Source organism: Balaenoptera acutorostrata, chromosome 19 (assembly GCF_949987535.1).
Source record: "Balaenoptera acutorostrata chromosome 19, mBalAcu1.1, whole genome shotgun sequence".
NCBI classification, from domain to species: Eukaryota; Metazoa; Chordata; class Mammalia; order Artiodactyla; family Balaenopteridae; genus Balaenoptera; species Balaenoptera acutorostrata.
In genome coordinates, this window is record NC_080082.1 from 18,471,856 (window position 1) to 18,492,134 (window position 20,279).

A 20,279-nucleotide genomic window follows, 5' to 3' on the forward strand; every position below is an offset into this window, starting at 1 on the left:
AAACAACCCCACGTTTCTAGCCCACCCACCCTCAGGCTTGCTGGCCTATTTCAGCAGTGACCTCAAGCCATTTTCAGTTCAAAGGTGCTGCACATTCGCTGGGCCCCTCTTAGTTAAAAGGCCAGAAGGGAGAATTCACCCTGTTGCCATTCAGCAGCGGCAGGCAGAGAGAATTCTGTAGGCTGAATGTTTGGTCTACCAAGTGGAGAGGCCAACATGGGGTCTTTCACCCAAACATCCCTCCCGCTATCCTGTTCCCACACTGGAGGGCTGAGTTCTCAGCTAATGATGGTGCTGGTGGCGGTGTCAGTGACTAAACTGACACTTACTATGTGCCAAGCCCAACTCTGACCTCCACCCCAACTTTAAGAGGCAGGTTCTGTTATCCTCATTTTACAAATGCAGACATTGAAGCTTAGGGAGGTCAAGTAAGCAGCCCAAGGTCACACAGGTGTAGAGTTTGGATTAACTCCTCTGACAAAAAAACACGGTCAGATAGAACAACTAAGTCAAAATCAAGAACCAGGTATCAATGCTAGTATCAGGTGTTGGTACCACTGAGCTTTGGGCATAACGCTCACACTTGACAGAGCCAGATCTGTGATTGTTTGAGAAACAGTGGTGGTGAAGATGGCCACTGGCATCTACCGAGCACTGATATACCAGACAGGATGCCTTTCAGGCACTCATTTAATCTTCACAGTGATTGTATGGAGGTAGGTACAATTATGGCAGCATTCTACAAGTAGGGAAACTGCAGAACAGTGAGGTTCAGTAACTTGCCCACAGTCACAAACCTGGTAAATGGAAGGGTTGGATCTTGAACCAAGGCATTCTGGCTCCAGAGTCTACGCTTTGTAAACGATACAGTCAGGGAGGGGAAAAGCTGGCTTCTAGGCCACAAGGGGGTGACAGGAGACCAACTTGGGTTCCCTCAAGGAAAGGTGCTGGATATACATCCCCAAATCACAGGAATCATAAAAATGAGACAATATGTGTGTCTGAAGCAGGTCTTCCCAGTCCTTTCTGGGCGGGGCTCAGCAGCAGTTAATAGGTACCAGGCATTTCATTACTTCGGGGCAGAACCTGAATGTTCTGGCTCCCCATTCCCCTCCTGCGGGACTCTAGCCCCAAGAGGAAGAGGAAGATGCTCACTCACCCAGAGTGAGCAGGGTTTCTCCAGGGGCCTTATTGGCACTTGGGCCTGGATGCATTTTTCTCACACACCTGGGTCCTTGCCCACTTGATGCCAGCAAGTCCCCTCTCCAGTCCTGTGACAACTGAAAAACCACTGAAGGCTGAGGAGCCCCAGGGGGATGGGAAAGAGGAAGGACAGGGAGGTGGCTGGGAGCAGGATGTGGGGGTGAGGGACCCCAGCTTCAATTTCTGCTCCACTGCTTATCCACACTGTGCCCTTGGGCACACTATTTAACCTCTCTGAGCCTCATTCTCATCTGTAAATGGGGATAAAAATACTGACCACAGAGGATGGTAGAAATATTAAATATGGAAAAGTACAAAAAAGCATCTTGCATATCGCCAGGGTTTGATAAATGGTAAGCTGCAAAGCATCCTGGTATGGCAGACTGCCTGCATTCCAATCCTGGGGCCGTCAGTTTCTAACCATAATGCCCTTGGCAAGATATTTAAGCTTCTGTAAGCCTTGGTTTCCCCATCTGTAAAATGGGTGCACATGCATGTATGTGTGAGATAACAGTACCTTCTTTACAGGGTTGTTGTGAGGATTAAGTAGCCGAATCTATGTAAAGCGTCTGAAGCGCACATAGCACACAGCAAGCATGCTCAGGCATGTTAGCTGTTATCACCGTGCTGGAGTTCTGACTCCCTCATTATGTGAGAGGGAGAAAGGCACATCCCATCTCTCTGGGCCTGTTTTTCCAATTGTATAGGCAGGTGGTTGAGCTAGAATGGTCTTTAAGGGTTCCTGGGGAATTCCAAAGGCTTACACTAAGTTAATAAGCAGCATTTAACTGACATTCTTGAGGAGACTGGTAATTCGGTGACCCACAAGACACTGGGGCAGGAAGGTGTGCTGGGTCTTAGTAGGGGGCAGACACCCATCTGCCACCACCACTGAGTTACCTTTCTCATTAACCTCTGCCGTCCAGTAGATGTCCGAGTCGTGTGTGAGCCAGGCCCGGAAAGGGGAGGTGTGGGGGGACAAGTCCTTGTCTGTGATGTTCAGCACCTGAGGCAAAGGGCTTTGGTTGCAGATGGTGATCTGACGGGGCTCAGGGACCGGGCCATGGTCGTTGACATCCATCAGTGTTAGCAGGAGGGTCCCCGTGCCAGTGGTGGGAGGGCTCCCTGTTCATAATCACACACACGATCTCTTTTCAGCATCTGCCCTTGGTTGGGTTGATGAATCAGTGTTAAGCTCCCCCAGGACCTACCCAATCAGCCTCAGGAGGGTCCTATTTACTGTCTAACTGTAACCTTTCAAGAGCCTCTGTACACTAGCTTCATTATAGATCAAACCAGTGATGGCAAATGCATGGCATACATACCATCATTCTCATTTTGTGTCCATAGCAGACATTACTAACTGATCACAGCGCAGTTGCAGCCACTTCATCCAAACAGCCACTACCAATCTATTACAAAGAGAAACCTATTGGCCACCTCAGGGCTGATGCAGTGTTTGCTGATCAGCTTCAGGGAAGTTTTGCTTCCCAGCCTTGCAGTAACCTCTCGCCTGCCTCCAGGCCTTGGTTCAGTATGTGTCAAATAGAGATGGTAGGGCTTCCCTGGTGGCGCAGTGGTTGAGAATCTGCCTGCCAATGCAGGGGACACGGGTTCAAGCCCTGGTCTGGGAAGATCCCACATGCCGCGGAGCGACTAGGCCCGTGAGCCACAATTACTGAGCCTGCGCGTCTGGAGCCTGTGCTCCGCAACAAGAGAGGCCGCGATAGTGAGAGGCCCGCGCACCGCGATGAAGAGTGGCCCCCACTTGCCGCAACTAGAGAAAGCCCTCGCACAGAAACAAAGACCCAAACCAGCCATAAATAAATAAATAAATAAAATTTAAAACAAAAAACAAAAAAAAAACCCCTTAATCTTAAAAAAAAAAAAAAAGAGATGGTAATTACATCATCACCCCCAATCCTGTCATGGTGTGACATCACTAATCAATCATGACACTTTCCAGGCAGCCCCTTTCAATCATTCACAAGGGGAAACCAACAGGCCAATTCAGGGCTCAGTGAAACACAAACTTAGGCTGAAAGGAGTCTTCAGGATACCTCCTAACTCCTGGGTCTTAGGGAAGTTGAAACCAGTCAACACTAGGACCACCCTTTAAAAGACCCCTCTGCTAGACCCCTTTGACCTCCCAGCTAGGATTGCTGACACCGCTTCCCCGCACCACACTCTGTGGAGGGGACATGTGTGTCCTTGGCTCCAAAGGTGCTCATGTGGAGGGGCTGGGAGGAAGCTCTCACCATCGTCCGTGGCCAAGACCATGACTTCGTAGATGTTGGTCCTCACAAACTGCTCATCCTCACGGTCCAAGACCCCTGCAGCAGTGACCTGCCCACTGGCTGGGTCCATTGCTAGCCACCCTGCCGGGTCTCTCAGGATGTGGTAGCTGGAGCAGAAAAGTTGAGAAGAATCACACTCAGAATACTTAGAGTTCTGGAGTCATCATTCAAAGCTTCCTCATGCCAACTGGCAGAGGGTTTCATAGGACTCAGGGCTCCTAAGCAGGATTACGTGGAAAATGCATCTCACCCCCAAATGGGAGCCTGAGCAGAAGGTGGGGGGCCCAGCAGGGACACATGAGAGGGAGCAGGAACACCTGTCCCCTGGACTTCAGCCATGTGGAGGGTAGGAAGGGAAGGCCCTGTACAGGGGTGACGTTCAAAATATTTAATAGTCTTTATGGCAATTAGAACACATTCTGGCCATAATAAACAACCCATCCAACAGTACCCATGCATTTAGCTGAATTTAAGCCCAGCTCCTATGTACCTGATCTTCTGACTCCCCTTGTCCGGGTCCTGCGCGGTGTAGGTGCAGACAGGCTCGCCGACGGGGATGCCCTCCTGGACCTCGATGACTTTGGAGGGTGGGACGAACACGGGCGGCTCATTCACATCCTCCACGTGGACCACTATGGTGGCCGTGGAGGTTGGGAGCTTCACCACAAAGGGAGCCTCGTTGATCACTTCAACGTACAGGGTGTGCTGGGTTTTGGCCTCGAAATCCAAGCCCTGGGACAGAACAGGAAGGAGGACCTGAGCCGTGAGTTTGTGAGGAGGCCCCATGCAGTGCTGTCACGCCAGAAGGAAAGGGCCCACAACGAGGGGCTGGAGGCTCCCACCAGCAACAATACTGCCCCTTCCCTACCCCACAGAGCCTCCTGCATTTCCTGAGTGGACATCCAGCAGGGCCTCTCAGACCACCACCCCAAAGGCAACTAGACTAGTAAGCCCTAAGCCTAGAACTGGTTCCCTATGGGGTGATGACACCCCCTAGGGGGTGTTGTAGAAACTTGGAGGAGGCATTTTTAAGTGTCCTAATGACTGGGGATGCCACTGGCATTTACAGGCTGGGGCAGGGACACAAAGAACTGTCCCATATCCCATGTGACTTGCCAGTATATCCCCTTGGACATTCATGTATTTATGGGTGTGATGTTCTGTTTATATTTATAGTCTAGAATGTGTTTTACATACAAACCGAGTTTTTTGGTGTGGTTTTAATTTATACTGAATTTTCCAGGAATGCAACTTCTGAGGGGAGCTCGTAATTTGATTTGTTCAGGCATTTCCCAAAGTTGTTTATTTGTTGTTCTGGAAAAACATCAATACTACTCGTGATATGAGTCACTAGAGGGACATATAGTATCTACTACATCTGAACGATGCGCAAGAAACTGACCACTATGTTATATGTTCATTATGTTTTCTAGTGTACTTGTGCCCAAAGGTTTACATATGGAAATATTTTATAATCAGTAACTTTTCCTCTAAAATTCTCCTTTATTTTACAGTTAGGGCGTTCCATTTTTCTAGAAATTACATAAGTTAGAGAAGTTATATTATAAATGAAATTCATTTCACAGTGTGAAAGGGTTGTTACAAAGTTTTGGTTGCCAGGAGGGGACAGCCTTTAAAGTATTATATAAAGCCCTGCTTCTCAAACTGGGCCATTCTTCATAATAAACCAGGAGGTAAAAGAAATCAAAGAAAGATTGGACCCATCTTCTTGAAGCATCAATTTTATTAAAAGACTTTTTGAGAGGCAAGGGTATGCCTAACTACTAAGTAATTTAAAACATTTTACTATCCAAACACCTAGATGTGAATTATGGATTGAATGCAAAATTAGCAAGAATTCCAATAAAACAGAGACCCTCTGTGTAAGACTGATTGGAAGCAGCCACTGGACACTGGGATCTGGGAGGAGGGGCCCCACTGATCTGCCTCAGTTAGATCAGCAACTTTGTTTTATGAATCTGTTTTATGAATTGGGTCCCTGGGTAAGGTTTAGTTTGAACAAAGGAATTCCTCAACCCAAGAGGAATGGGAGAGTGTTGCAAGCCACTGGCCTGGTACACTCCCTGGTGAGTGGTCCAAGGTACGTCTCCCAAGGCAGGTGGTACCCCCTAGTCCTGGAGGCCGCAGACCTGACTGTCCCAGGTGTGGCCCTTGTACAAAGCCCAAACCAACTCACCTTCTTGGTTGTCAGGATACCCTGGTTGCTCTCAGGGTGGGTGGTGACGGTAAAATGGTCCCCGTTGTCACCTTCCACGATGCGGTAGGTAGCCTGCCATGCCAGTGAGTTGGGGGCATCCAGATCGGTCACAGTCAGCCTCTGCAGCTCGTGGCCCACTGCGTTCTCAGGCACACGGGCCTCGTACTGTCAGCGTGGAAAGCACAGCACAGTCAGAGCGGAGAGACAGACCACCTTGAGAGGCTGTTCCACTCTTCACCAGCTGTGAATCCTCCATCCAACTCCAGGGGCGCCCCATGCCGCTCGCCCTTTCTGGGACCGCCCAACCCACTTATTGGGGTTTCAGGGCACGCATGGATGCAGAACATCCCAAGAGTCAGTCTCACAGCTGCTGGGACAGACCACAGCAATCTTGGGCCTGCTTTCCCTACACCCCCAGGGGCCTGACGCTCCAGGAATCTCACTGATCTGGGTGCCCAAGGCCTCGCCATTGAGTAGTCACCTATATCTAGCTGAGATCAGAAAGGCATAACGAAGGTGGCAAGAAGGGCTAGGTGTCTGATTGCTCTGGGGCACTGACCAGGAACTTTTATGGAAATTCTGGAACAGGTGGCAAAGATGGGGAAATCAGCTGTTGAGAACAAATTTTTAATCAGGCCTAAACAATGCTTAGCAGTCAGAGTTACCTACAGATGGAAGGGGGTGGGTGTCACCTTGACTGGCACTGAGTCCTCTGTCACTTGAGGTGTACAAGCATTCACTGGGGGAATGTGGGAAGGTATAGGTGTGAGGTAAATTAGGACTTTCCATATCAACCAAGATTTTCATATTGAGCACTTGTGTACCTGGGATTGTGTTAAGAACTGTACATAGATTATTTCATTTAAAACTCAGAAAAATGCAGCAGGAGACAATGGAGCATCATCTCCATTTCACAGATTAGGAAACAGGGCACAGAGAGGTTAGGTAGTTCACCTCAGGTCACACAGCTCACAAGTGCTGGGACTGGGACTTGAAGCAATGTAGGCTGGTTCCGGAGTTTCATCAGAAAGGAGAAACTTAGTCCTTCATCATCTGACGAGGGAAGAAGGAAGGAAGGGGCATTACCTTCTGGGGTGCAAACACAGGAGCGTTGTCATTGGCATCGAGGATTTCCACTACGGCCATAGCCGTGGTGCTGGAGCCGTCCCCGTTCATGTCTGTAGCCTGGATGGTCAGTGTGTACTCAGGGACTCTCTGGGGAGAAAAGGAGAGTGGAAGTGGAAGGCCACTGCGCGTTGGGCACAGCCTTGGGTGTACGTGGAGGGAAGGGGAATGTTCCTCCCTCTCAGTGTTCTCTTGATTCCTGACCCACTGCTCACCCACTGCAGGAAAGACCAGAAGCAAAGGGTGGAGGGGGAGGGGAACCATGGATCCAAACGGTTCTCCTGGGCCTGTCGTGGGATGAAGCCTGGGCATTGCTTCCTGACCCTGGGCGGATGCAGAATGGGAGCTTTGAGTGTGGATTTGGGCAAAGGTATTAATTAGGGAACAGGAGGCAACTCCAATATCCATGGAGCTAATTCTGCTTTGTGGCACACACGGGACACATCTGGGCAATGTGCGTGCTAAGTGAGCCATTCCGAGAGGAAATGAGAAAACCTGCAGAAAGTATTAAACGTCTGCATTTTACAGCTGCCTCCTCAGCCTTAACGAGATGGTTTGGCAACGTGCCACTGGCCCGAGGGAGCTGCAGGACATCAACGTGGGACATAGCAGCAGCCATTCCCAGCTGACTTGGGTCCCCACTGCTCTGCCCTGGGCTTTGGGGGCAGAGGCTTCCACTCTGAGCGTCAGACCCCAGCCTGGGCTAGCCTGGGCAGGCAGCACCCTTACCTCCCGGTCCAGGCCACTGGAGACGACGCTGATGGTGCCTGTGCTCCGGTGGACCGTGAACATGAGGTCCTGTGGCTCTTGACTATGGATGGAATAAGCAACCACCCCGTTGTAGGTGTTGATGGCATCGTCCTCATCCGTGGCTGTCACCTGCATCACAGAAGTGCCTGGAGGGGAGAAGGGCTGATGAGTGAGCAACCTTCCCTTCCGGCTCCGATTCCAGCCTTGCCCACTTCTGGAACTCCGAGAGGCTCCACCCTGCTCGCTGGCTTGGCCCCACGTTCCACTCGTGGCAGAGATTGCTAATTGGTGCCCATTTCCCATTCTCCCCTTCCTTCTTAGAAACATAATCCTCATAATCATTCTAGGCTGAGCACAAGCCCACCGGGAACCAAGACTATTTCGCTTCTTGCAGCTAGCTGTGGCCATGAGACTGAAATCTGACGAATGGGATATACAGCTTTGGGGGAAGCGTTTTTCTGAATTAAGGGGCTTATTCTTCCCACCCCGTCCCTCCTTCCGGATGTAATGGCCAGAGCTCCAGCAGCAACCATGAGGTAATCTTGGGAATAAAGCCAAAACAGCAGAGCAACGAGATGGAAGGAGCCTAGTTCCCCTACACGTTAAAGCACCATTCCAGCCTGGCTTGACCACCTCTAGGCTTCCTGAATACAAAGGGGGAAAAGGTTCCATATTGTTGAAGGTACTGTTTTTCTTCTGGAAATGTCTGTTATTGGCAGCCTAACCAACTCACATTTCTCTGTAATTCTCCACAACTCAGAGACAAAGGGAGAAGAGCCCTCCTCACCAGCACCTGTCTTTGAGGTCATTAATGTCACCTATTTCTCTAGTCTTTTGCCAGCCCCTCTCACCCTCTTCCCCAGCCTGACAATTCATTTTCTGCTCTCTGTAAACCACATTCTAACACCTCTCAGCCTTTGCCACCCTCCTTGCAGCTGCCATTTCCCCAAAGAACCTCATTTCAGGTGCTTCATATCACACAGCAGTAGGCATGTGTTATTTCTAATCTTCACAGTTCTTTACGGTTGATATTATCCCCATTTTCAGGTGTGAAGATTGAGGCTCAGAGGTCAAGACCTTGCCCAGGGTTACAGCAGATAAAGAGACAAAATCCAGATTCAAATATAGGTCTCTGCAGCTCCAAAGCTGCAGCTGGCTGATCATCTGAAGCTTCTGGGAAATTTTCAAATACACAGATTCTGGGGCTCTACTCCAGGATCATTCTTATTCAGGGATCTTGGGATGGAGTAGGGGAATCTGGACTTTTAAGAAGATCCCAGGTGATCTGAGGCACAGCCCAGGAAATCAGGTATGAAGGGTTCTTCCAGCCTTTAAGAGTCTGGGCTGATTCCAGACGTGGACCCAAGGCCAGGTCTGGGCCCAGCAGACCTCTATAGCTGTGCCCTCCCCAGTCCTCTTACCGGGTAGTACCCCTTCCAAGACGCTCCCTCTGAAGACATCCTGGGTGAACTTGGGCTTGTGGTCATTCTGGTCTGTTACAATGATGGAGATGTTCATGGGCTCTTCCACGGAGGCACCGTTCTCCGACACAGCGTGGCCAAAGAGCTGTAGGTACACAGGCCTGGGGTCAGCCTGGCACTACCCTCCCTGGGGCCCTGCTTCTCGTTGGATGCTAAAGGCTACTTGCCTCATACTCGGCAATTTTCTCCCGGTCCAGTGGTTTATTCAACAGCAGCCAGCCCGTTTCCTTCTCTATGGTGAAGACACCCTCAGGAGGGCTGTCTGCCCCAGGCCCCGTGATGCTGTAGAAAATCTTGGTGCCTCTGTCTTTATTAGATTTGAGCTGGAAGCAAAAGAAATGGTAGCTGACAAAGTGACAAATATCTCATTATTGTAGCAAAGAACCCTCTGTGGGGAGGGGTGGAGAGGCACTGCCTGATTAGAAACTGCTCCCATCAGAGAGTTTCCCTCTGCGGGCCCCAGGGCTCAGCAGCAAGAAACCTCATATTCAGGCCTTCGAATGAGAGTCCCTGAAGACACCAATGACTTCCAGGGAGAAGGCACAGTCATACCTGATGCAGCTTCTGGGGGAAGGGACCCTTGCCATTCTCAGGGACAGATATTGGCGGGACCACCCAATCTCTCTTGCGTCTTCGCAAGATACGTTTGGATGGGGAGATCTTCAGTGCTTTCCTTTCCTGCAAGGAGAGAAGACCCCTTAACCCAGGTGTGCAAACAACTGGAACATACCCAACATCCTCTCACCTACAGGGGCTCAGGGCAAGGATAGAGGCCCAGATGGGTTTATTGTAAAAGAAAATTTGGAAATAATCTAAGTGTTCACTTATAGAGAAGGCCCAATTAAATACACTATAATACATCCATCTAGTGGAAATTGTATACAGCTTGAAAAATGAGGAATGTCTCTCTGTGCTGACATGGAAAGATCTTTGATATATATCCATACTTAAGTGAAAAAGAACAAGGTATGGAACAGCTTAATGTAGTTTAGTATTTTATCTAACAAACACATAGGGCTTAATATGTGCCAGGCACTGTTCCACCTTTTGTGTAAAAGGGTGGGAAAATAAGGCATATATTCACATCTGCTTACAGACAAAGTCTGGGGGATACTAGAAGCTTATAATGGTGGTTATCTGTGAGAAGGGGATAGGCAGTGTACTGATGTATTTTTCAGTGCAAAAAGAAGGTGCAGACATGTGAATAGTATGTTAGTTTTGCATAACAGAGGACGGAAAAGTTTATTTTATACTTATATATAATGTATATAAATATATTTAATATATAGAACAAATACATAAATTAGAAGGAAAGAAACTGGTAACAGGGTTACCTGTGTCTTCTCTTGGAGGGGCAGAGAGGGCATTAGACAGATGGGGAGAAAAAAGGGAAGTTATTCTATAACTTTTTAATATTTAAAATTTTGAACCATGTGGATATATTAGCTGTGCAAAAAATTAAATTAAACAAAACAAAGAAATGTGGCCAAGAGCCTCAGGTCCATCTTCCCAAAGGTTCATGAGATTGGCAGTCCTGTGTTGGGATCGCCTTCACTTGAGGTTTACCGGCATGATATGGGAAAGAAGGAAAGGGAGGTGGGACAGGGAATTCAAGGGAGGAAGGGCACTGGGCCATTACTCACAAAGCAGCTCTGGGCCCTCCTGGCCTGACTCTGGCGGCCCCTACTGGGCAGCTGCAAGCACTACCCTGCTTAGATCGGTACCCACGCGCACAGCTATGGGCAACTGAGGTCTAACCCTGTGTCCTCTGCAGGGGTAACATGGCTCACAACAGCCACGGCAACCTCGGCCTCCTGGCCAGCAGCAAGCTGGGCATGCACAGAGAATGTCTTTCCTCTCTCCTGAAGGTAGACATGGTGTTTTACCTGGACTGTTTTGTTGTTCAGAACAGTGAAGTCATCATCAGTCAGCAGGGCCGACTCTTGCCCAGGGCACTCCATGAAAACTACTGTGGGGGAGGGAGGAAAAGAGTATTAGGAAGGAGGGGCTTCTGGAAGATACCCCATGGGAGCGAAGACCTGACAACAGCCCCCTGACTGGATCAAGGACTATTCCAAGCCACTGCAGAAGAAGACTTGGCTTACTTCCTCTGACCAGCAATGTGATCAAATATGAGTTTCAGATGGGCTTCTGACTTTGGTCTCAAGAGGGCGGATCACTTTGTGGTCTGTGGGCCGAAGAACCAAAGTCATAGATATTCAGCGACATTAGCCCCATGGAGTCTCACGAGACACAGAGTTGACCCAAGGTCGTAGCTGGAGGCAGAAGATTTTAAGCATTTCCGAAGGCTATGAGTCTACATATGCGCTGTATGCATCCTGCTACACCGTCACCCACACAGATCATTCTGGATAACCTCGGGTTGTTTCAGTCTGTCATGCTCCTTCTGAATCCTCCCTGCTTGGCCACCCTTTAAACAAGCACTCTGAGTTAATAACTACCATTTGCTAATCCAGAGGCTGGGCCCATTTCATCTTTACAACTATGCTGCCAAGGTAGGCATTAGCTCCTTTACAAAGATGAGAAAACTGAGGTTCAGAAGCCAGGTCAGCCTGACTCCAAGGCATATGCTAGAGAGTATTCACAACCAATGTTCTTACCCACCCTTCCTTGTGGCCAAAGCATGGAGTCAGGAAACCTGCCAGGGGCTACAACTGGGCCCATCGGCAACACGCCCTGTCCCAGGGGTTCCCTTAGCGCTGGCCCAGACACCAGCACTCATCAGTTTACTAGACTGCAGCACAACAAGGACCAGAGGGACAGTGCTGTGCCATGGAAAGGTCAGGGTGAGCTCCCCCAACTGTCCTTTGTTGAAAAATTGCCCCTTAGTTTCAGATGATGATGACAATTGTTTTAAATCATCCTTCCCTAAAATAAGAAAGGATAACAGATGAGGGTTTTTAAACTACAAAAGTAATGTGACAGAAGCAAGAAGAACTACAGTCCTGCAGCCTGTGGAACAAAAACCACATTCACAGAAAGATAGACAAGATGAAAAGGCAGAGGGCTATGTACCAGAGGAAGGAACAAGATAAAACCCCAGAAAAACAACCAAATGAAGTGGAGATAGGCAACCTTCCAGAAAAAGAACTCAGAATAATGATAGTGAAGATGATCCAGGACCTTGGAAAAAGAATGGAGGCAAAGATCGAGAAGATGCAAGAAATGTTTAACAAAGACCTAGAAGAATTCAAGAACAAACAGAGATGAACAATACAATAACTGAAATGAAAACTACACTAGAAGGAATCAATAGCAGAATAACTGAGGCAGAAGAACGGATAAGTGACCTGGAAGACAGAATGGTGGAATTCACTGCTGTGGAACAGACTAAAGAAAAAAGAATGAAAAGAATTGAAGACAGCCTAAGAGACCTCTGGGACAACATTAAACACAACAACATTCGCATTATAGGGGTCCCAGAAGGAGAAGAGAGAGAGAAAGGACCAGAGAAAATATTTGAAGAGATTATAGTCGAAAACTTCCTTAATATGGGAAAGGAAATAGCCACCCAAGTCCAGGAAGTGCAGCGAGTCCCATACAGGATAAACCCAAGGAGAAACACGCCAAGACACATAGCAATCAAATTGGCAAAAATTAAAGACAAAGAAAAATTATTGAAAGCAGCAAGGGAAAAACGACAAATAACATACAAGGGAACTCCCATAAGGTTAACAGCTGATTTCTCAGCAGAAACTCTACAAGCCAGAAGGGAGTGGCATGATATACTTAAAGTGATGAAAGGGAAGAACCTACAACCAAGATTACTCTACCCGGCAAGCATCTCATTCAGATTCGATGGAGAAATCAAAAGCTTCACAGACAAGTAAAATCTAAGAGAATTCAGCACCACCAAACCAGCTCTACAACAAATGCTAAAGGAACTTCTCTAAGTGGGAAACACAAGAGAAGAAAAGGACCTACAAAAACAAACCCAAAACAATTAAGAAAATGGTCATAGGAACATACATATCGATAATTACCTTAAACGTGAATGGATTAAATGCTCCAACCAAAAGACACAGGCTTGCTGAATGGATACAAAAACAAGACCCATATATATGCTGTCTACAAGAGACCGACTTCAGACCTAGGGACACATACAGACTGAAAGTGAAGGAATGGAAAAAGATATTCCATGCAAATGGAAATCAAAAGAAAGCTGGAGTAGCTATACTCATATCAGATAAAATAGACTTTAAAATAAAGAATGTTACAGGAGACAAGGAAGGACACTACATAATGATCAAGGGATCAATCCAAGAAGAAGATATAACAATTATAAATATATATGCACCCAACATAGGAGCACCTCAATACATAAGGCAACTGCTAACAGCTATAAAATAGGAAATTGACAGTAACACAATAATAGTGGGGGACTTTAACACCTCACTTACACCAATGGACAGATCATCCAAAATGAAAATAAATAAGGAAACAGAAGCTTTAAATGACACAATAGACCAGATAGATTTAATTGATATTTATAGGACATTCCATCCAAAAACAGCAGATTACACTTTCTTCTCAAGTGCGCACAGAACATTCTCCAGGATAGATCACATCTTGGGTCACAAATCCTCAGTAAATTTAAGAAAACTGAAATCATATCAAGCATCTTTTCTGACCACAGCGCTATGAGATTAGAAATGAATTACAGGGAAAAAACGTAAAAAACACAAACACATGGAGGCTAAACAATACGTTACTAAATAACCAAGAGATCACTGAAGAAATCAAAGAGGAAATCAAAAAATACCTAGAAACAAATGACAATGAAAACACGATGATCCAAAATCTATGGGAGGCAGCAAAAGCAGTTCTAAGAGGGAGTTTATAGCTATACAAGCCTACCTCAAGAAACAAGAAAAATCTCAAATAAACGATCTAACCTTACACCTAAAGGAACTAGAGAAAGAAGAACAAACAAAACCCAAAGTTAGCAGAAGGAAAGAAATCATAAAGATCAGAGCAGAAATAAATGAAATAGAAACAAAGAAAACAATAGCAAAGATCAATAAAACTAAAAGCTGGTTCTCTGAGAAGATAAACAACAACAACAAAAAGTAGTATGAACATGATGAAGTATTCAAACAGTATATAAGAGTATAACATTAAAAAGTAGAATTCCAAATAATATCCAGACTATACAATGAACTCCTAAAACTCCAGAACAACAAAAAACAAACAACCCAATTTAAAAAAAATAAATAAAAAGGCAAAGGAGTTGAAAAGACATTTCTTCAAATAAGGTATACAAATGGCCAATAAGCATATGAAAAAATGCTCAGTATCATTAGTCACTAGGGAAATACAAATCAAAATCACAATGAGATACCACTTCATACCTACTAGGGTGGCAAAAAAAAAAAAAAAGTAAATAACGAGTGTTGGCAAGAAGTAAAGACATAGGAACCCTCCTGCACTGGGAATGTGAAATGGTGCAGCCACTGTGAAAAACAGTTTGGTGGCTCCTCAGAAGGTAAACACAAAATTACCACATGATCCAGCAATTCTACTTTTAGGCGTATACCCAAAAGAACTGAAGTAGGATCTCAAACAGATACTCGTACACATATTTTCATAGTATCACTATTCACAATCGCCGAAAGACGGAAACAACACAAGCGTCCATCAAGAGATGAATAGATAAACACAATGTGTTCTATACATACAATGGAATATTATTCAGTCTTTAAAAGGAATAAAGTTCTGACACATGCTGCAACATGGAAGAATCTTGAAAACATTATGTTAAGTAAAATAAGCTAGTCACAAAAGGGCAAATACTGCATGAGTCCACTTATATGAGGTACCTAGAATACTCAAATTAATAGACATAGAAAGTAGAATAGAAGTTACCAGGGGCTGGAGAGAGAGGGGAATGGGTAGTTATTGTTTAATGGGTACAGAGTTTCTGTTTGGGATGATGAAAAAGTTCTGGAGACGGACTATGGTGATGGTTTGCACAACAATTTGAACGTACTTAACGTCACCGAATTGTTTAAAATGGTTAAAATGGTCAAATTTTATGTTATGCATATTTTACCTCAATAAAAAAAAAGTAGAAGTCTGATGTGGGAGTGTTAAATGGGATAGTCATTTTGGAAAACTGTTGGGCAGTATTTGCTGAAGTTAAATATACACGTTCCCCAAGACCCAGCAATTTTACCTTGTGGTATAGACCCAACAAAGATACATCCACTAAAAGACAAGTATTATAATATTCACAGCAGCACTGTCTATAATAGCTAAAGACTGGAAATAGCCCAAATGTCCATCAAGGTAGAATGAATAGAAATATGGTAGAATATTCATATAATGAAATGAGTCAACCACAAGGACATACAACAACATGAATGAATCTTACAAACACGGTTGAGTGACAGAAGCCAGATATGAGAGGACACGTGTATGATTCCATTAACATGAAGTTCAAAAGCAGGTAAAACTAACTTGGGTGAAAGAACTTAAGACACTGGCCATCTTTTGGGGAGAGGGTTAGTGCATGGAGGGGAGGAAGATGGAGGGCTTAAAAGCATACAGAGCTGCCTTCAGCTCCCCAGAGCCCCAGAGCTCACACACAGAGGCAGGTTCCTTCGTGGGAAGGCTGGCGTGTGCCCCTGAGAAAGAGAAGATTGCTTAGATACCAGCCCTGCCTCCTTGACGACATCCCCACTGAGGAGTCATGGGCTGTGACAACATGCTCGGCCGGTGGGAGGAGGGGAAAGAGGGATCTCGGCCTGAGTCAGTTCCAAAGGGTCCCGGGGCAGGGAGATTCCCAGGGTGACCCTGCCCTTTACCTCCAGCACACAGCTTTGTACTCTCATCTTCTGAGGAATCTTGCTTTGCCTTTGGGCTAAAAAAGACCAGGAATGATATGCGGCAGAGTTTAAATCATCTTAATATAGGGCAAAAGTTAAATAATCTATGGGGCATTCACTCCATGGATTTTTTATCCAGCTATGCAAAATGTAAGCAGAATGTAGAACTGCATATATAGTATATGTAACTATGCACAGGAAAAAATTTAAAAAAGACTGGAAGGAAATGAAGCTTCCCTGTGACTGGGGTTACCAGCTACTTATTATCTTTATTTTTCTGTAGGTCCAAGTTTTCTTTTAACATGAATTGTGTTCCGCCCTCAAATTCATGTGTTGAAGTCCTAATACCTCAGAATGTGATTATATTTGGAAAAAGGGCCTTTAAAGAGGTGATTAGGGCTTCCCTGGTGGCGCAGTGGTTGAGAATCTGCCTGTCAATGCAGGGCACACGGGTTCGAGTCCTGGTCTGGGAAGATCCCACGTGCCGCGGAGCAACTGGGCCCGTGAGCCACAATTACTGAGCCTGCGCGTCTGGAGCCTGTGCTCCGCAACAAGAGAGGCCGCGATAGTGAGAGGCCCGCGCACCGCGATGAAGGGTGGCCCCCACTTGCCACAACTGGAGAAAGTCCTCGCACAGAAACGGGGACCCAACACAGCCATAAATAAAATAAATAAATAAAGAGGTGATTAAATTAAAATGAGGTTATTAGGGTGGGCCCTAATCCAGTATGACGAGTGTCCTTATAAGAGGAGGAGGAAATTTGGACACAGACAATTACAGAGAGAAGACTATGTACAGACACATGGAGAAGACAGCCATCTACAAGCTAAGGAGAGAGGCCTCAACAGAAACCAGCCCTGCTGACACCTTGATCTTGGACTTCTAGCCTCCTGAGTTGTGAGAAAATAAATTTCTGTGTTTAAGTCCCCAGTCTGTGTTCCTTTGTTTCAGCAGCCCTAGCAAACGAATACAGCAAGCACCAATCTCAAGAGTCGAGAGTCCTTTCCATCATGAATTACTATTATTAACAGCTAACATTTGTTTGTTTTTTTTAATCTGTATGAATTTTAAAAATAAATTTATTTATTTATGGCTGTATTGGGTCTTCGTTGCTGTGTGCGGATTTTCTCTAGTTGCGGCGAGCGGGGACTACTCTTCGTTGCGGTGCGCGGGCTTCTCATTGCGGTGGCTTCTCTTGCTGTGGAGCATGGACTCTAGGCGCGCGGGCTTCAGTAGTTGTGGCACGCAGGCTCAGTAGTTGTGGCTCGCGGGCTCTAGAGCACAGGCTCAGCAGTTGTGGTGCACGGGCTTAGTTGCTCCACAGCATGTGGGATCTTCCCGGACCAGGGCTCGAACCCATGTCCCCTGCCTTGGCAGGCGGATTCTTAACCACTGCGCCACCAGGGAAGCCCTAACATTTGTATACTTTCTCATTTAATCTTCACCAAGCACCCAATAAAGTAGATTTTAACGCCCATTTTCTAAATTGGGAAAATGAGAGGTTAAATGAATTCACTGAAGTTACATAGCTAGGAAATGGAAGGGCCAGAAGTGGTACCTAGACCTGTCTAGATTGAGTCGTTTATATAATATGGTTATATTATCTTTCTGACACACCTGAGAGTTTGTTTGCTTATCTCCTCCCTAACCCCCACTACCTGTGGTCCTTCTCCATCTATTGAAATAGCAAAGATTGATTTTTAGATGCTCAGTGAGGCAGTGTGATATTTGGAGAAAAGTACTAGACTTGGGGATAATAACAGTAACTCTCTTACAGGTAGTTGTGAGGATTAAATGAGAATAAATGTAAAGAACTGACAAATAGGATGCATTATGGCCAGGTCTGCTGTTAATACTATTAATAGCGAGGGAGACCCCATTCCTGTGCAGATACTGACCTTAACTTGATGGGTGATCCTGGGAAAGGCACTTGAATTCTGTGGGCCCCAGAATCAACTGTTTGCTGAAGTTTTTGTTTTGTTTTGTTTTGTTTTTTGGCCATGCCGCATGGTTTGCGGGATCTTAGTTCCCCGACCAGGGATCGAACCTGCGCCCTTGGTAGTGAAAGTGCGGAGTCCTAACCACTGGACCTCCAGGGAATTCCCATGTTTGCTGAAGCTTTGAGCCTAAGGCCTGTCTTCCCTTGGTTTGAAGGGAGAGAAGCATGTTATTAAAAGATGTATTCAAGAATAGTAGGGGCTTCCAAGGTGGCGCAGTGGTTGAGAATCCGCCTGCCAATGCAGGGGATACAGGTTCGAGCCCTGGTCCAGGAAGATCCCACACGCCACGGAGCAACTAAGCCCGTGTGTCACAACCACTCAGTCTGCGCTCTAGAGCCCACGAGCCACAACTACTGAAGCCCACGTGCCACAGCTACTGAAGCCTGTGCACCTAGAGCCCACGCTCCGCAACAAGAGAAGCCACAGCAATGAGAAGCCCACACAACGCAACGAAGAGTAGCCCCTGCTTGCCACAACTAAAGAAAGCCTGCACCCAGCAACCAAGACCCAACGCAGCCAAAAATAAATAAATTAATTAGTTAAAAAAAAAAATAATGGGACCAAAACCACTTTCTCCTTGATGTAAAAAGAAGACGAAAAGCTTAAAAGGGAATACCTAAACTCACTAGGTGATTCAGCATTGCTTAAAGCTGTGTTAAGGACACATGCAAAGGTCCCTCAAAACTCTGTTAGTTGGAACCATCAGCATGTTGATGCAGAACTTGAATTAACTTATTAGGAATTTAGGTTTTCTCATTTGGAAGATGAAAATTAGACTTCACAGAGTCATCTTGAATATCAAATAAGATAAAACCACAAAACCACAAATTTGTAAACCCCAGAACTTTATACGGACTCATACCACATGAGGAAATGGGGGTTCAGAGGTGACATGGCTTGCCGAACATCATACACCTAGTGAGTGGAATTAGAATTAGAACTCGGGGTGGTCATATTCTAAAGTCAGGTTCTTCAACGCAGCATCCATCAAGAACTAGTAGAGGGGCTTCCCTGGTGGCGCAGTGGTTGAGAATCTGCCTGCTAATGCAGGGGACACGGGTCCGAGCCCTGGTCTGGGAAGATCCCACATGCCACGGAGCAACTAGGCCCGTGAGCCACAATTACTGAGCCTGCGCGTCTGGAGCCTGTGCTCCGCAAAAAGAGAGGCCGCGATAGTGAGAGGCCCGCGCACCTCGATGAAGAGTGGCCCCCGCTTGCCACAACTAGAGAAAGCCCTCGCACAGAAACGAAGACCCAACACAGCCAAAAACAAGTAAATAAAATTAAAAAAAAAAAAAAAAAAAAAGAACTAGTAGAGTGTTTCCTAAGTGCCCAACATTCTTCTAAATACTAGGGATGCATCAGGGAAAAAAATGTGTATCTTCAAGTACCTTTAAGTTCTTATAGGATACTGCCTCCTGTCCAAAATCACCTTTCCACAGCTATCTACCAAACTAATCAGTAATGCATTGATTGTAATAGCAAAAGTCCAGACAACCTAAATGTCCATCAATGACAGATTAACTTTGTGTAATGATAACATCTATACGAGAACACTACGCAGCCATAAAAAGCTGTAAAAGATAAGGAAGCCCCTATGTATTGACATGGAAAGATCTCTAAAACATATTGTTAATTAAAAAAAAAAAAAGATATGGGGACTTCCCTGGTGGTCCAGCAGTTAAGGCTCTGTGCTCCCAATGCAGGGCGCCTGGGTTTGATCCCTGGTCAAGGAACTAGATCCCACATGCCGCAACGAAGATCTCCAACGCGGCAACAAATATCCCATGTGCTGCAACTAAAGACCCGGTGCAGCTAAATTAATTAATTAATTAATTAATTTTTAAAAAAGATATGGAGCAATGTAGTCTATGATAACATTTGTATTTTAAAATAAATACTTCTGGAAGGTGACCCAAAAAACTGGGCTTATGGGTGGAGAAGCTAGTAGCTAAGGAACAGGAAAGATACTTTTTACTGTGTACCCTTCTGAATTTTGACCCACGTGAATGCATTAGCTATTCAAACACTGATAAAAAATAAAAATTAACTGTCACTTTTCCCATTCTTAAAACAGCCCTCTTCCTAAGGGAAGGTCTTCAGCTAGCAGAGGGGCTGGCCAGGTAAGCCTGTCAGGTTTTTCACTTAATGAGTGCCTCTCAATGAACTCTCCAATCCTCTCCCACCAAGTTACCCAGCAGGGGGCTAATGCCTTAATCCCCCAAACTCTAAAAGCTGCCAGAAACCCAGAAACCGTCTTCCTGCTGTCCACAAAATCTGCCCACCGGGAATGTACGGTACACTTCACTACCCTGTTTGCTGGCACATTTCCATTCTTTTATGGGTCCAAACATTT

The 20,279-nt window shown here is 46.0% G+C and overlaps 1 protein-coding gene across 3 annotated transcripts in view; it reads right to left on the reverse strand.

The window, feature by feature from the left end:
* CDH3 (cadherin 3) overlaps positions 1–20,279 on the reverse strand; it is a 100,644-nt gene that overhangs the window by 6,774 nt on the left and 73,591 nt on the right. For 2 of the 3 annotated variants that reach the window (XM_057534001.1, XM_007198178.3), the window contains 10 exons: positions 10,961–11,043; positions 9,627–9,752; positions 9,242–9,397; positions 9,015–9,159; positions 7,573–7,739; positions 6,805–6,933; positions 5,698–5,883; positions 3,991–4,232; positions 3,462–3,607; positions 2,104–2,328 (listed from right to left, as the gene is read on the reverse strand). In XM_057534001.1, coding sequence (XP_057389984.1) covers positions 2,104–2,328; positions 3,462–3,607; positions 3,991–4,232; positions 5,698–5,883; positions 6,805–6,933; positions 7,573–7,739; positions 9,015–9,159; positions 9,242–9,397; positions 9,627–9,752; positions 10,961–11,043 — 1,605 coding nt within the window. The remainder of the gene's footprint in view (positions 1–2,103; positions 2,329–3,461; positions 3,608–3,990; positions 4,233–5,697; positions 5,884–6,804; positions 6,934–7,572; positions 7,740–9,014; positions 9,160–9,241; positions 9,398–9,626; positions 9,753–10,960; positions 11,044–20,279) is intronic. The other variant, XM_007198179.2, reaches the window with a different exon arrangement.